At 40.8% G+C, this 13,709-nt stretch overlaps 1 protein-coding gene across 1 annotated transcript; it reads left to right on the top strand.

The window, feature by feature from the left end:
* Positions 1-10,881: 10,881 nt before the first annotated feature.
* fabp6 (fatty acid binding protein 6, ileal (gastrotropin)) lies at positions 10,882-12,069 on the top strand. Its single transcript, XM_040144290.1, has 4 exons — positions 10,882-10,983; positions 11,127-11,302; positions 11,485-11,574; positions 11,978-12,069. The coding sequence occupies exons 1-4, from the start codon at positions 10,917-10,919 to the stop codon at positions 12,026-12,028; spliced, it is 384 nt and encodes a 127-aa protein (XP_040000224.1). The 5' UTR covers positions 10,882-10,916; the 3' UTR covers positions 12,029-12,069.
* Positions 12,070-13,709: the final 1,640 nt, after the last annotated feature.

Raw genomic sequence — 13,709 nt, 5'->3', positions numbered from 1 at the left:
AACCTGATTCTGTAAATTTGCCCTGTTAGCCCAAATTGATTCCTGTTTGCGTTCACACGTTTTATTCAAAATTCAAAACTGATCTTCCGTAATCGCACATGAGAAAAGTATTACTTGTATTTATTGTACTGATCTGTCAGGCCAGAGGGCAACAGGCAATGCCTTGAACTCCAGTAAATGCACTGTCCGTTGACCCATTGCTCCAACTGTCTTCCCCTGTCAGTCAAAGGCTATTGATTTTCTCTTTGGTGACGCAAAATGGAGAAAGCTAGAGTACAGTGCTGAACAGATGATTATGTTATTGTCGTTTGTTCAATGTTGTTTAGGATAAGCTATGTGGGTTCTACTGGAAGTCGTTCGAACAAGTTATATTTTTTTCTTCAAATTTGTTTGAACTTGATATTAAGTAAAAGTGACAACCCTTATTCCTGGTGGTTGGTGTGTTGACTGATATTCTATAAACAGAAAATGAATGAAATCAAAATTTGAAAGAAAAAGCATCAGTAAGCAAATGCACCATTTGGTGACTGGTTACATCAAAATACACACAAAATCTCAAATCTCCCACTGACACTGGTGGTTGCCAATACCGTTACCTTATATATCAAAATATGTACCACAATAAAACTTTTTGCAAAGACATCAGCAGCCAGCATATAAAATGGCTAACGTTTCTTGCCTCATTACTAGCACTTCCTTTGTCTTTGTATTTCAGGCAAATATAGCAGGTCATCTAATAGACTTCAAAATGAAAATGACTATCTTTGGCACCACAAACCCACTTGAAGGCTTCCAACCTATCACTAAACAATTCACTGCCTAAAATCTGATACCTTTCTCTAATCACATCTATTTTCATCCACAACTACAAAGTACATGATTTTCTCCGTTTTCATCCTCTAAATTTTAAGTGGTTCTTTAAGGCTACAGGAGGTGGCTATCAGGCATAATCTGCCACATATAAGCAAAATTAGCCTCGAACTTCTCACTAACTCAATTTCACAATGGTCCTGTCTGTGGTGAGGTAGCACAAAGTGGTTTATCTTGCCTGTAAAGCCTCTAAACGTTGATTGAATTTCATTTAGATTGATCCATTTAATCAAAATTATGCTGATAAAAAAAATGGTGTATCCAGCTGCATTATGATCAGCCCCAGAGCAGACAAGACAGATCATCCTTTGAGATACTCCTTACTCTATTTGCATGCTCACAGTAATTAGTTTTTTTAAATTTTAGATTAAGCAGTTTTGCACATAAGGAACAGTCTGTCAATATAAAAGAGTGTGGTGGACAAGACCAATGCGTTATGCAGCTACATTTCCATCAAGAGCCAGTCTGGCCACAGCATACCTCACACCTCAAGCATGCCATATATTTTCTGACCTAAGACCTAGTCCAGACCACTTTACGGTCAATATGATAACTTCATGGCCCCCTTTTCACTCTTGTCTGGAGCAAGACTGTTGACCACTTCTTCCTCAGTCTTCAGTGTCACCACAGGGTTGGTAAGTTACACTGACTAAGTCCATTTTCCGTGACAGACTGGAGGGGCCTCGGTCTCTGGTAAGAGACAAGACAGGAAGGAGAAGGGCGGTGTGTGACACAGAAAAAGACAAAGACAGAGGAAGACAAATGGAGGAAATCAGTCTGCTGAATGCTGACAAATTCCTATGCAACATCTGACCGCACAGGTGGCAAGTGTAGGGTTGTTAGCTTTGACACAGTATGGCATATTTGATTCCAATTTTTTTTTAAAGAAAAAAAAAAGAGTTCATTTTTATCCACAACATTTTGGAAAGTCTACTTGTTTTCTCTCTAAGCAGCAGAGTTAGATAAGAAGTTCATTTTATTGCTGAATGTTAGTGACAACATGTATTTAGCCCAGGTTAGCACAAAGATGGGAAACTGGGGCCACAGCTAGCTTAGCTCAATCAAAAAATTCTCACCTACAACTTCAAAGTTGCCATATTAAGGCACTGTATCCAATGTATTTGAATGCAGAAATAGGAAATAAGACACTGGGGGCTACACACAGTCAGCTAACACATTAGAGCTAATGTTGTAAAGCAGTGTGGTCGCACTCTCTGCCACTCTCAACAGAACCCAGGTGCTTCTTCCGGTCTCTTTGATAAACCGGTCGAGACACGTCCTGGCCTTGTTACTGTTCTGAACACACAAGGATGAATATTCAGACAAGAAATATTCAGCCAATTGATGAAGTGCCGAAAGCACATGTAGACACATTGAATAATGTGTTTACTTTGTGGTGATTGTTCTGTGGCTCCTGAAAATATAATGTCAAGGCCAGCTGGCAATTAAAGGGTAATTAAAAAATTGACAGCTTCCATTCACCGGCTTGCTCCCTGTTAAACATTCAAATGTATTACAAAGCTCTTTGTCCTTCGCTCAGCCCAGTTCACACCTTTGCCACTCTACATTATTTAAAGCACCAGGCGTTCCTCTTCCGTTTCTTCTCCTCCCTTTCTGCTTTTCCGTTACTTTTTTCTGTGCTCACCTTGCCTTTCATCCATCTTCTGATCTCTTATCGCTCTACTCTCCTCAGCATTCGTATCTCCTTCCTCCTCTCTCTTCTCACCCACACAATACATTCTCTCTTCAAAGTCCCTGTATTTGTGCTGTCTGGTCTTTCCTCTGCTTTTCCCTCAACTCTCCACTCCTTGCCTGGCCTCACACTTCTTGTGCTCCCTCGTCTCCCTGCCACCCTGCCTTTCCTCTCATCTCTCTCCACCCTTTCCTCTCTCCTCCTCCCCACCTGCAGTCGCCCCTCCTCTCACCACCTTGGTTCACCCTCTGATGATTGCCGAGCACATTTCATTTGACATGAAGACAAAGGGCTGAGTACACACGTGGTTTCTGTACAAGTCCGGTGTAATATGAAATATTAATGCAGGCATAATCTGACTCCCTGGATGAGGGGTGGAGGTGGGGGCGGTGGGGGCTTTATAATCACCAGTGACTGCCGTTTCCTTCCCCAAAGGATGGTAAGGCTGTCAGGATGGATTGAGAAACAGTAAAGATAACAACAACAGAATGTTTACTGTTGGCGGCTACTGTGGCCTATTTCTGTCTCCGTGTTTAATGGTTAGATTGGCTCATTGCCCGAGTCCCTGACAGGCTTCTCAGAATGAAAAGGTGCTGGGTGCAGCATTTTCAACCATCCATAATCATGGTCAAATTTGATGTGATAGACTGCTATAATTGCCATAAACGGTTGGTTGCTTTTCTAGCACAACAGCGGTATTGCCAGTCCTATATCTCATATTTGCCATAAACCACTTTGCTTCAAAGAAGATGTTTTTAATTGCTCCTCCTTCCCCTCCCTTTGCTCCATCTCTTTTCTCTTTTTCTGTCCTGAGAAGGAAAAACTTTTCACCATCCTTGATTTACTCATACCATACCAATCTACTTTCGCGAGTAACTCGGCAATCTTTAGCACTGTATGTGAGAGGTGAGAGATGTTCTTCTCTTCCTCTTTCTTACATAAACCAATCTCCATTCGTGCTGTAAAGCAATCTGTTTAATTTCGCCCCAGATCTGACCTATTGCTGGTGCACAATGCAGCTAACCATCTCTTTTTCATTTAACAAATGCTATCAAAACAGTTCTATTATGGGACAGCACAAATCCAAAAAGCTAGCAGTGCATATTTGGTATTGTACTGTAACTTTGTACTTAAATTAAGTATTTTGATTTAATGCTCTGATTCTACACCACTGCATTTCAGAAGGAAATATTGTACTTTTTACTTCACTGGATTTGACAGATATATTAAGAGTTACTTTGCAAATACAAATGTTACATTATATAAAGTAGTTTAAATTAGCTTCATCTTGACCAGGTACAGCATTAAACTTAGAACTCTTCGAACTGTTGGTTTCCACCAACTCCTGAGAGAAATATGTGGCTCTTTAGCCACTTAGTGCTCACCTGTGTTCACCAGCCAGTTGCTAAAATTGCCTGGCTGTCGTTTGGTGGTTTTATCCGAGTTTTTTCCGCTGAAAAAACCTGCCTGCTGCTGCTGCTGGAAATGAGCTGGGCGAGAGTGGTGGCACTGAGACAGTGGCGCTGTGGGCCTTCAAATGAAAACAATGAACTAAAAAGATGCTCAAAACATCACAGCAAGTGACACCTGTCTCAATACATATCGAATATCAATATTTATTAGTACAGAAAGACATATTGTACTTTTTACTCCACTACAGCTAGTTAGCTACTTGACCTTGGCCAGCTACATTAAAAGGCTGCTCTCACACACACATAAACACACACGCTCAATCATAATCATCCAAAGATTTATAATAATTACAATAATAGACTATGAAAGGGGTCGTTCAGGGTGATGAATAATTTTAATTTTGACATGCAAGTGCATTTTACTACCAATATTGCTTTACTTTTAGGTTATGTGAGATAGCAAAGTAAAAAGTAAAGTAAGTAAAATAAAGGTATAAGCTCCGAGTCCTTGCTCTACTGCTGTAGGATAGCAAATAAGAGGGTTTAGTGAACTTGGTGAACTCATTTCTGAAAGCTGAGTATAGCTGCAGAATATAATGAGAGACGGTTCTTTAAAGCACAAATCTGCACTTCAGCCATATCTGCTTAAGAGATTTTACACAAGCAGCAAAAAGAGCTGGTAAGATTGGTGCAAAGTCATTCACGTGTTGGAATGCGTGCTTGTTAAAGCACACATCTATGTGCTGCGGTCCTTTTGGGGTCACCTTCAGTTGATTCAGTTACACCTGTCCACATCTATTTCACTCTTTGAGTTGACTAATGATAACGTTGCTAATCAAATTAGGTGAGGAAGTATTGTCTCATAATGTGCGAGCATACACTATTGTCTAAAGCTGCATTATCCATACAGCACTATTACCCATGTGTTACTCTCTCTATACAACACAGCACAAAACTTTGCATCACAGCCACGCATGTGCACACACACACACACACGCTCGCTTTTCTCATGGGAACCAGCTTTTTGTGCCCTCCCTTTCTCTCTGTCACTCTATTTTTTCTCTCTCTGGCACACACACTCACTCATGCTGGGTGACACCCGTGCACACACACAGACAAGGTCAGAATTTGTCTTTCACATTTAATTCTCTCTAAATATACTTTTTTTTCCCCTTTTTCTCTCTTCCTTTCACACGCAAAAAGGCAGACGTACATTTTTCTCACGCGCACAGACGCACACGCACCCACACAGGCTACAGTTGCATCACTGGTGAATTACCATGCCGTTCCGCGTTATTAAACATGACACTCGGCCCAGATAATGGAGCCTTTCTTCATCTCAATTTGGAAGGCTAATCTTATTGCTTTGATTAGCAGCAGCTTCATTTGCATATCAAGGCCTCCCCTTCCTTTAATTCCTCCATCGCAAATCCCCTCTTTATAGCTGTAGATAAAAGGAATCTATCTATATGTATCTATCCTAAGAATCTTTTCTTCCTTCCCCCCTTCCCCTCCTTCGTTCCCCCCTTCTTGTTCATTTGTTCACACTCTTGTTTTCTCTTTTCTAGTTTTTCGTATTCATCATGAGTTCTGCTTAGCCGCCTTTATTTTTCCCTTCCTTCGCTTGTATCGAAAGATGCCTATCATTTAACAAGAGCAGAGGCAAAAATAAAGCGTTTATCGACATGTGAATGGACATGAGGTAATGGTCAGTAAGCTTAGTTACTTATTATCCAGTATGATTCATACTTTAAAGGCGGAAATAAAGGGATTAGAAAAGAAGGGAATGTTTCAGCAGAAGTTTAAATTACAGCCTACTAGTAAAGTGTAACCACAAGGTTACAACGTCGACAATAAACTTCAACAACTGTACTTTGCTCACTATTCATTGCTGTGAGTGGTGATTTTTGGTTTGACTTTGAGACAAGTAATTAAAGCAAATGGGGAGAAAATGACATTCTGCGTAACACAACATTTTTGTGGCAGGAGATACAAGCTCCTGACATTTGCATAATCGCCGTCTTCTGACCTGTAGAGCACGCTAAAAACAATAGAGGGATATACCAGCCTCTCACTAGATCTAGTTATGATAAACTCTCTGCTTAATTGCCAGATTATTTTTCAGCCTAGACCAAACGCTCCACCACTCCAAAAACACTGAGTTGACTCTCACCACACAATCAAATTTATCTGCGTGACTTAAGCATCGGGTACTCTAAACATGTGGCATCAAAAATCATTTATATATTTAAATCATATCATACATCACACATATGTAATTACCTGCAGCTTAGTAGAAAATAAAAATGGAGCAACCTCCAGGTGGTGGTGATCTTACAAACAGATTAAAAGGCAGCACCCCCTATGATGTACAGGATATAATTTACCGCAAATGAAGTTTCACTAGCGCGGTGATAGACACATGGATTTCCTATACGTTCGTGACAATTAAAGCATCACCCTGGTTCGCCGGAGGAAGGCTGTTAATGCGAGGCAGCGATTTGCAGGGAATGTTTGGAATAACAGACGGGAACGCAGGAATAAGCTAAACTGCAGAAACCCAGAGAATCAGGTGGAGGCCACAAAGGTGCTGAGAGCTGAACCGGGAGAGACTTTACAACCAGGCACAGTTTTGCCACCAAGGACACAGCTGTGGGAAGAGGCATCGCAGGTTGTCCTCGGAGGAGCACAGCAGTGTGGCTTGGCGTGGCTAAAGTGGACCAACCCGGGCTAATGGAAAAACCCTATGTGAAGCTAAACAATGCCCACTACAATGTGGACTAATATAATTTATATCACCTATATTGTCTTTTTTAAACTTATAATTCTGTGTGTTTGCTATCTGTCTTTTTGTCACATGTAGCGGATTACTTGTACACACCTGTCACCTAATGGGGGGGGGGGCTACTACAAAATTAGGGTCGGATCCCCCTACGAGTTATTCTGCAGCCAGAATATTGTAATGCTATTTTTTATTATTAAAAGCTGCTGATGTAGGGAGGAGCCATGCGCTCTTTATGAAGCGATTGCATACCGTGGTTATTTGGCTTATTCATTACCATTGAACGAATAATGAATACCAATGCCAGACTAGAAGTATTTCTTTTTATTATCTCTGTTAGTCACTTAATCACATGAATGGTAAAATATGAAACTGTTTTTATGGTAATTAACAAATATTTATTATAGTATTGTTATTAAAATAGGAAAGGACCTGTGGAAACCACACAAAGAAATATGCATCAGAAGTCAGACAGTGGCTCGAACATTAGGCAGAAAATGCTGCATCGTCAAGTATACTCTAGACAATCAATGTAAGAGAGTTAAAGGTCAACCTGAGCCCAAAGTCATATCATGTTGTGCGGCGCAACACACACAGGCTGTGCAAAAATGATACAGATACTGCACATGTGAAAGCCGATGAAAAGGGGGTTTTTTAAACTGCATTTATTCACTTCAGCTCACAGACCTCTTGTGTGAGTGTGTGCGAGGGTGAGGACAGAGAGAGACAGTAAAAAAAGAGCGAGATAATGGCTGTCTTTTATAGGATGTTGGCCAATATGATGTTTTATGTATCTATAAAGAGCTCCAAGGCCATGTTGACTTTTCATATCAGTGGTCTGTGAAAATGGCTGTATTGTGTGAGATCGAAGTTAAGTGCAGCATCAAAAGCTTTTACCTAGTCACAGTTTGTCAGAATTGAAAGCCTGAGGTGCTGCAGTCATGTAGTCACTTTAATGGACAATTTTCAGCCACCAATGTGTACAAGGAACATTAATTCTGTTAACAGTGGGGCCATGGAGTGAGTTTATCTTAAAGGAAGATTTAAGAGTGCTTTTTGTAACTAGTTTGCTGTTTTTATTCAATTTGCTGCAACACATCTACTTGCAGAACTCTTTCAGTTATCTGAAGGAAATGAAGTACATTCTGTGGTATCGATTTTAGTTAATTATGTAAAAAAAAAATACCTAGCTTTAATCACGTTAGGACGGATACTCTTTTAACACTGACAGCTGAGAACCAAAAAGTCTGTGGTTTTCTCATAATATTTTTATGACCTACTTTTCATTAGGTTTTCGGATTGTTCCCAAAGATTGGTGGAAATGTGCATTTATGCCACTGAATTACATGTAAATGCAATATACAATTGCTTGGTAAAAGGAATAAATACAATGATACAAATAATAAAATCAAAAATGATAAATCAAAAACATAAAGTAACCAATTCATTTGCCAACACATTGCTAAATATCAAAATATAAAATATTAGATCAAAGTTTAATAGCATAAAATTGAGATAAATGCAGGAAGTAGTACACAAACACGGACCAGAACGTTAGCAGACTACTGAAGTTACACTAGCAATAATTGATTGGCAGCTGATTCATTCATGCTTCAAAATCACTGTTCATACACTAGTTGCTTAGCTACAAGCTGACAAGTAGAATTCAATTATATTCATGTAAATGTTCTGACTGCACAATTATTATAATGTACAACTAATATTGTGCTGATACCTTAATGCTCTCTTCAAGAGCCCAATGTCCAAAACTGACTATATAACCTTTTGCTATAAATGACCCATTCCTTGACGTAAGAGTCTCTGACTGAAATGTGCCCACACACACACACACACACACACACACACACACACACACACACACACACACACACACACACACACACACACACACACACACACACACACACATTTCTCATGCCCACTGTATATTGTGTATGTACCCTTATGCCTTCATGTTCCCATTAGGCACAGTGCTAACAGCGCACTATAGATAGCAACTTCATTACATTTTGCCCAGAGACTGCTCACCAGTACACCTACAGATTTGTGACAAATTAAATGAAAAACCTGAATAAATGAGTGGAGAAACAACAAATGCAGATGCTTCCACGCAGGTGCTCTGCATGGTACAATTAAGCAATGAACATCTCATCACGCTCTGTGGCATTATTTAAAAATGCTGAGCAGGCCCCGTTTTTTGTGATTTTGTATCAAGATGGCACAAAGACTGCTCCACTGGCTATTGTTTCAATAGGAACAGTGACTACAGTGGCATCTATAGTTAGATCTATGGGAAAGACGTCAGCGAAAGGCTCGGAAGCTGTGGTCGACCGTGCACATTTAATTAACGTGATGCTCTTGCATTAGTTTGATATGTAAGGAAAAACAGGAGAGCAACTCTTCCTCAGGAGACTGAGAATGTCAATGCAGGACGTGATCAGACTGGATCAGAAACAACAGCCCTTCAACAATTACATAGAGAGGGATCTTACAGTAGGGTTGCAGTGCATTAAGCCCTCATTACAAAGATGAATACGCATTGGAGAGTTAAGTGGTGCAAAAACCACAGACACTGGTCTACAGAGACATGGAAAAAAGTGATATGGTCAGATGAGTCATCCTTCACCTTATTCTCAACAAGTGGACGAATGTATGTGTGGCTTACACCAAGAGGATGCTAGAGGCCTGAATGCTGGACCCCTGCAGTGAGGGGATCCGGTGGCTCTGTTATTCTGTGGGGGGCATTTTGCTGGCATGGTTTGGGTCTACTTGTCCCCTTAGAGGGAAGGGTCACTGCAAATTAACTCAAAGTTGTTCTGAGTGATCACGTTTATCCTGTGATGAAACATTTCTATCCTGATGGGAGGGGTCTCTTCCAGGATGACAATGCCCCCATTCATAGGACACGAGGGGGCACTGTAGTTTGTTTTGCATCAATTTCATATACACCGTCTTGGTGCCGTAAATAATCACTAGTGCACCAAATCCACAGCTGAAAATAGTCCCCCTCAAATGCATTATTTACTCCTGTTAGAGTAACAATGCTAAAAACTATGGTACCCAGCTGTTTTAAAAGATGAAAATAAACATTCATCACCCATTTTAAAGATTTATATCTCAAGAAAGAACAAATGTGCTTGGGGCTAAGTGCCACTGAAAGGCTACAGAAGTCATAAAGTATTGAGAATTGGTTTTAGTCTTTTCGTAGGATTTGGTGACTGTAACAAAAATATAGCCAGCCTTATCCTTTAAACACAACCCTATTTAGGACCATGTGCCATGTGAGCACAACATACACTAAAATAATTAAGGCAAGCAGATTTTATAACAGGGCCCCTCTACCATACAGGGCCACAGGATTATGTTATGATGCATTATAATGAGGTTATACTGTATTTCCAGGTGCAAATTCCCCCCAAAATTTGCAGTCAATCAAATAATGAAACTCCAATTGACACACAGTGAATATGATGCTTTTGGGGCCCCAAGCAGTTGCCCCCTTTGTAATCCAGCCTTGGTAAAACCACATGACCATTTATACTTACAAAATAATTATTTGTGTGGCCATATAAAAATATGTAAACCATAAAGTACTCATGAAATGACTACTATCACATTTGATCATATTCTGGAGCTTATTCAATGCTAGTCTATGAGTAAAGGCCTCGCATAAGTACATGATCTTGTTACAGATCAGACCATTCACAAAATAAGGATAGCAAACTACTTCAGATAGAGGGATTATACTTTCGAACAAAGCTCTTTATTTGATTTTAGACTCCGCAGCAGTAAAAGTGAAGATGTGACCATAAAGCCTTGCCAGCCAACCAAGCCAGGAGAGTTCGTTGACCTGGAGGTGAGATACCAGCTCGCTGTGATGAGCAGTCAGCATTTTACTCACTGCCTGGGAGCTCCATAAAAGCCCGTTTATGCGGGTTATTGCCCTCTCCCTCATAGCTTATTGTTGTCATCATCTTCAGTTGTAATTGCACTCTTGTGTCACACCATGCAGATGAGGTAGGTGGCAAGAGGTGCACAGTATATAAACAGGGAACAGTCTTGGTCCCGGTACCTTGCTTTTCCCTCAGCTTGCCTCAGTATCTCTGCTCGCACGCCTCCACCCACCAACACCACCAAAATGGCCTTCGCTGGAAGATGGGAAACTGAGACCCAGGAGGGGTACGACGAGTTCTGCAAGCTGCTCGGTGAGACTGAATTGTAGACTGAATGTAGACTGAATGTAAAACTCTTCTCAGCCTCATAACACATGCGTTTTAATTCTGTACTTCTGTCCCTCTGATTTTCCAGACCGATAAACCTCACACTCCTCTCATTAACCCCACTCTAGGTATCCCTGATGACATAATTGAGAAGGGCCGCGACTACAAGCTGATCACAGAGGTCAGCCAGGACGGCGATGACTTCACCTGGACCCAGATCTACCCCACAAACGCCAAGGTCTCCAACAAGTTCACCGTCGGCAAGGAGTGTGATATGGAGACCATCGGGGGAAAGAAATTCAAGGTAGGAGGGAAAGAAACCAGGGCTTGCTCTTTAATCGTAGTTAGCCATACATGCAGGGTGAACAGCTGGCACATGAAACACGAAAACATGATACCATGAAGGTGATAATAAACCCAGCAGACAGGTAAGGGAGGATGAATGTACCCTGGTTCCCTGACTTACTATAACCTCTGTGTTTTCAGGCCACAGTGTACATGGAGGGAGGCAAGCTGAGCGTGACCTTCCCCAACTACCATCACACTTCTGAGATCAGCGAAGGCAAGCTTGTTGAGGTAAACCCTGTCACTTGCTTGCTTGTAGTGCTGGGAATCCAGTGCGATGAAAGCAGTTGTTATACCTCACTGGGATCATTGACATTAATGATACACTGCTGCAGCTGGAGAGCAGCATTAGCTAACGAGAAAAACTGTCTCAAATGTAGAGTAGTGCATAAAATCGGAGCTGATGTGAGGTAATTCTCCAAATGTTACTAAATCTTGCAGTTCTTTTTGTTCCCATTTGAATTTCTGCTTTTCAGGAAGTCTCAAGAATGCACTTAAATTCTTGTAAACTAAGGAAAATTAAGGCCCAAACCAGGAGGAAACAGTCTACAGTCTACATTGAAGTATAACAAGGCACTGGAATAACATATTTCCCGCTTCAATAATATCTACTTCTCTTGCTGTCTCTCTCCAGATCTCCAAAGCTGGTTCCGTAGTGCTGAAGAGAACCAGCAAGAACATCTAACTGCTGACTGACCCTTGACCTCCTTAACAAGTTACCATAGAGACCTCAGAGCTACAGCTAGTGCAATTAATAAACTAAGACATTAACACGAATCTGTGTTTCCGTCTACACTTTCTAGTGTGTGTGTCTGTGTGTGTCTTATCGTTGCACCATACTTTTCGGGATAATGTGTTATTTTTAGACTCAGAAAATATTAAGATATAGGGGTTTATGCAAGAATTAGGGAACGGTATTTGAGTTCAAATACCGGCAGTTCAAATGGATCCAGCCTTGCAGGGACTGGCAACAGAAGAACATAAGACCTCTATTAAAATGTTTTTGGCTCTTAGAAATATACTCGACCCATATTACATTAATAGGGTTGTAACGGTTCCCTAAACACTATTTAGGCCTCATCAAAAAAAGAAACAAACAAAAAAAACCAACTATAAATTAGAAAAATACTTTTGCCAGACAGACAGAAATGGCACTTTAGATAGCAATATGCGAGAAAAAGATGAACAGAAATTAATAGAAAAATAGATTCTGAGGATAAATGAGAAAAATAAAAATAATACAAAAGGTAGTAACCAAGCGATAGAATCACATGGGCTATAATGGCGATGCTGATGTCAGGTTTAAAGGAAAACACTTATTTGTTTTCTTGCCAAGAGTTAGATGAGAAGATTGATGCCACTCTTGGGTTTGAAGCTGGTGCTTTAGGAGGCTATTAGCTTATCTTAGCTTAATCAAATAAACCCCCCCCTAAAACCACAAATTGTCATTTTAAGTTAGGTATTGAAAGGCATATTTCTTAGCTTTGGAATCTGCCTGTTTCCAGTCTTTAAACTGAGCTAATGCTTAACTCCTCCTGGCTCCAGCTGCAAACTTCTCCAATCTTATTATGTAACCCTAAGCAAGAAAACAAACAAGGGTATTTCACATAATGATGTCTTTTTCTTTTTACATTATACCTGATGGGGGTCAGCTTTAGGCACAGGCCAACTAAGCGGTTGTCTAGGGCACTGCCAGCTGGAGGGGCACCAAAGAGGAAGAAATATTAAAATTCTGTCACTGACATTCAGTGTGCCCCTCACATCGTTAAAGAAACACATAATCGCATATGAGTACCCAGGTTACTTTTGTTCCATGTTAATTATAATATGATCCACGCCGGGATAAGTCATAATCGGGATGCAGATAATACTGTATGTGTGCAGGCATGTCCTCAACTCCAGCCATGTGGTGACTGAGTCGGTAGATTTAACTAAAGAAAGCCTGTAATGACAAACAATTAGACTGCCCTGAAATTAATGTAACGTCAGGGATGCCGCGAGGCAGGCAAATCCAGGTGTTTGGATATGCCGTAGGTAGCCCAGATGTTTGCTCCTGGAAAGACAGCTGTCAAAATCGCCCCACCGTGCTCCATTAAAACACTGAAGGCCTCGAGGGCGAGTGCCCTGGTGAGCCACAGAATTGATCAAGATAGCCGCTAGTTTCAGTTCTGCTATACAACAGCAGCAGCGAACGAAGCGAGTAGGCCGTTGTTTTGCATCTGTTTCCCTGATATTTAGCAGGTGAGCAGACCTCTACAGTGCTGCTGTTAGTTTGGCATTTTGTTAATGCTGAGATTAACGAGCGTCTGTCTAAATCCTGTCCAGACCTTCCTGCTACCAAAAAAAAAGATTCACAACTCTATCTT

Source organism: Xiphias gladius, chromosome 14, assembly GCF_016859285.1.
Source record: "Xiphias gladius isolate SHS-SW01 ecotype Sanya breed wild chromosome 14, ASM1685928v1, whole genome shotgun sequence".
NCBI lineage: Eukaryota > Metazoa > Chordata > Actinopteri > Istiophoriformes > Xiphiidae > Xiphias > Xiphias gladius.
The sequence above is the reverse complement of the archived record's forward strand: the minus strand, read 5'-3'. Positions and strand labels throughout refer to the sequence as shown.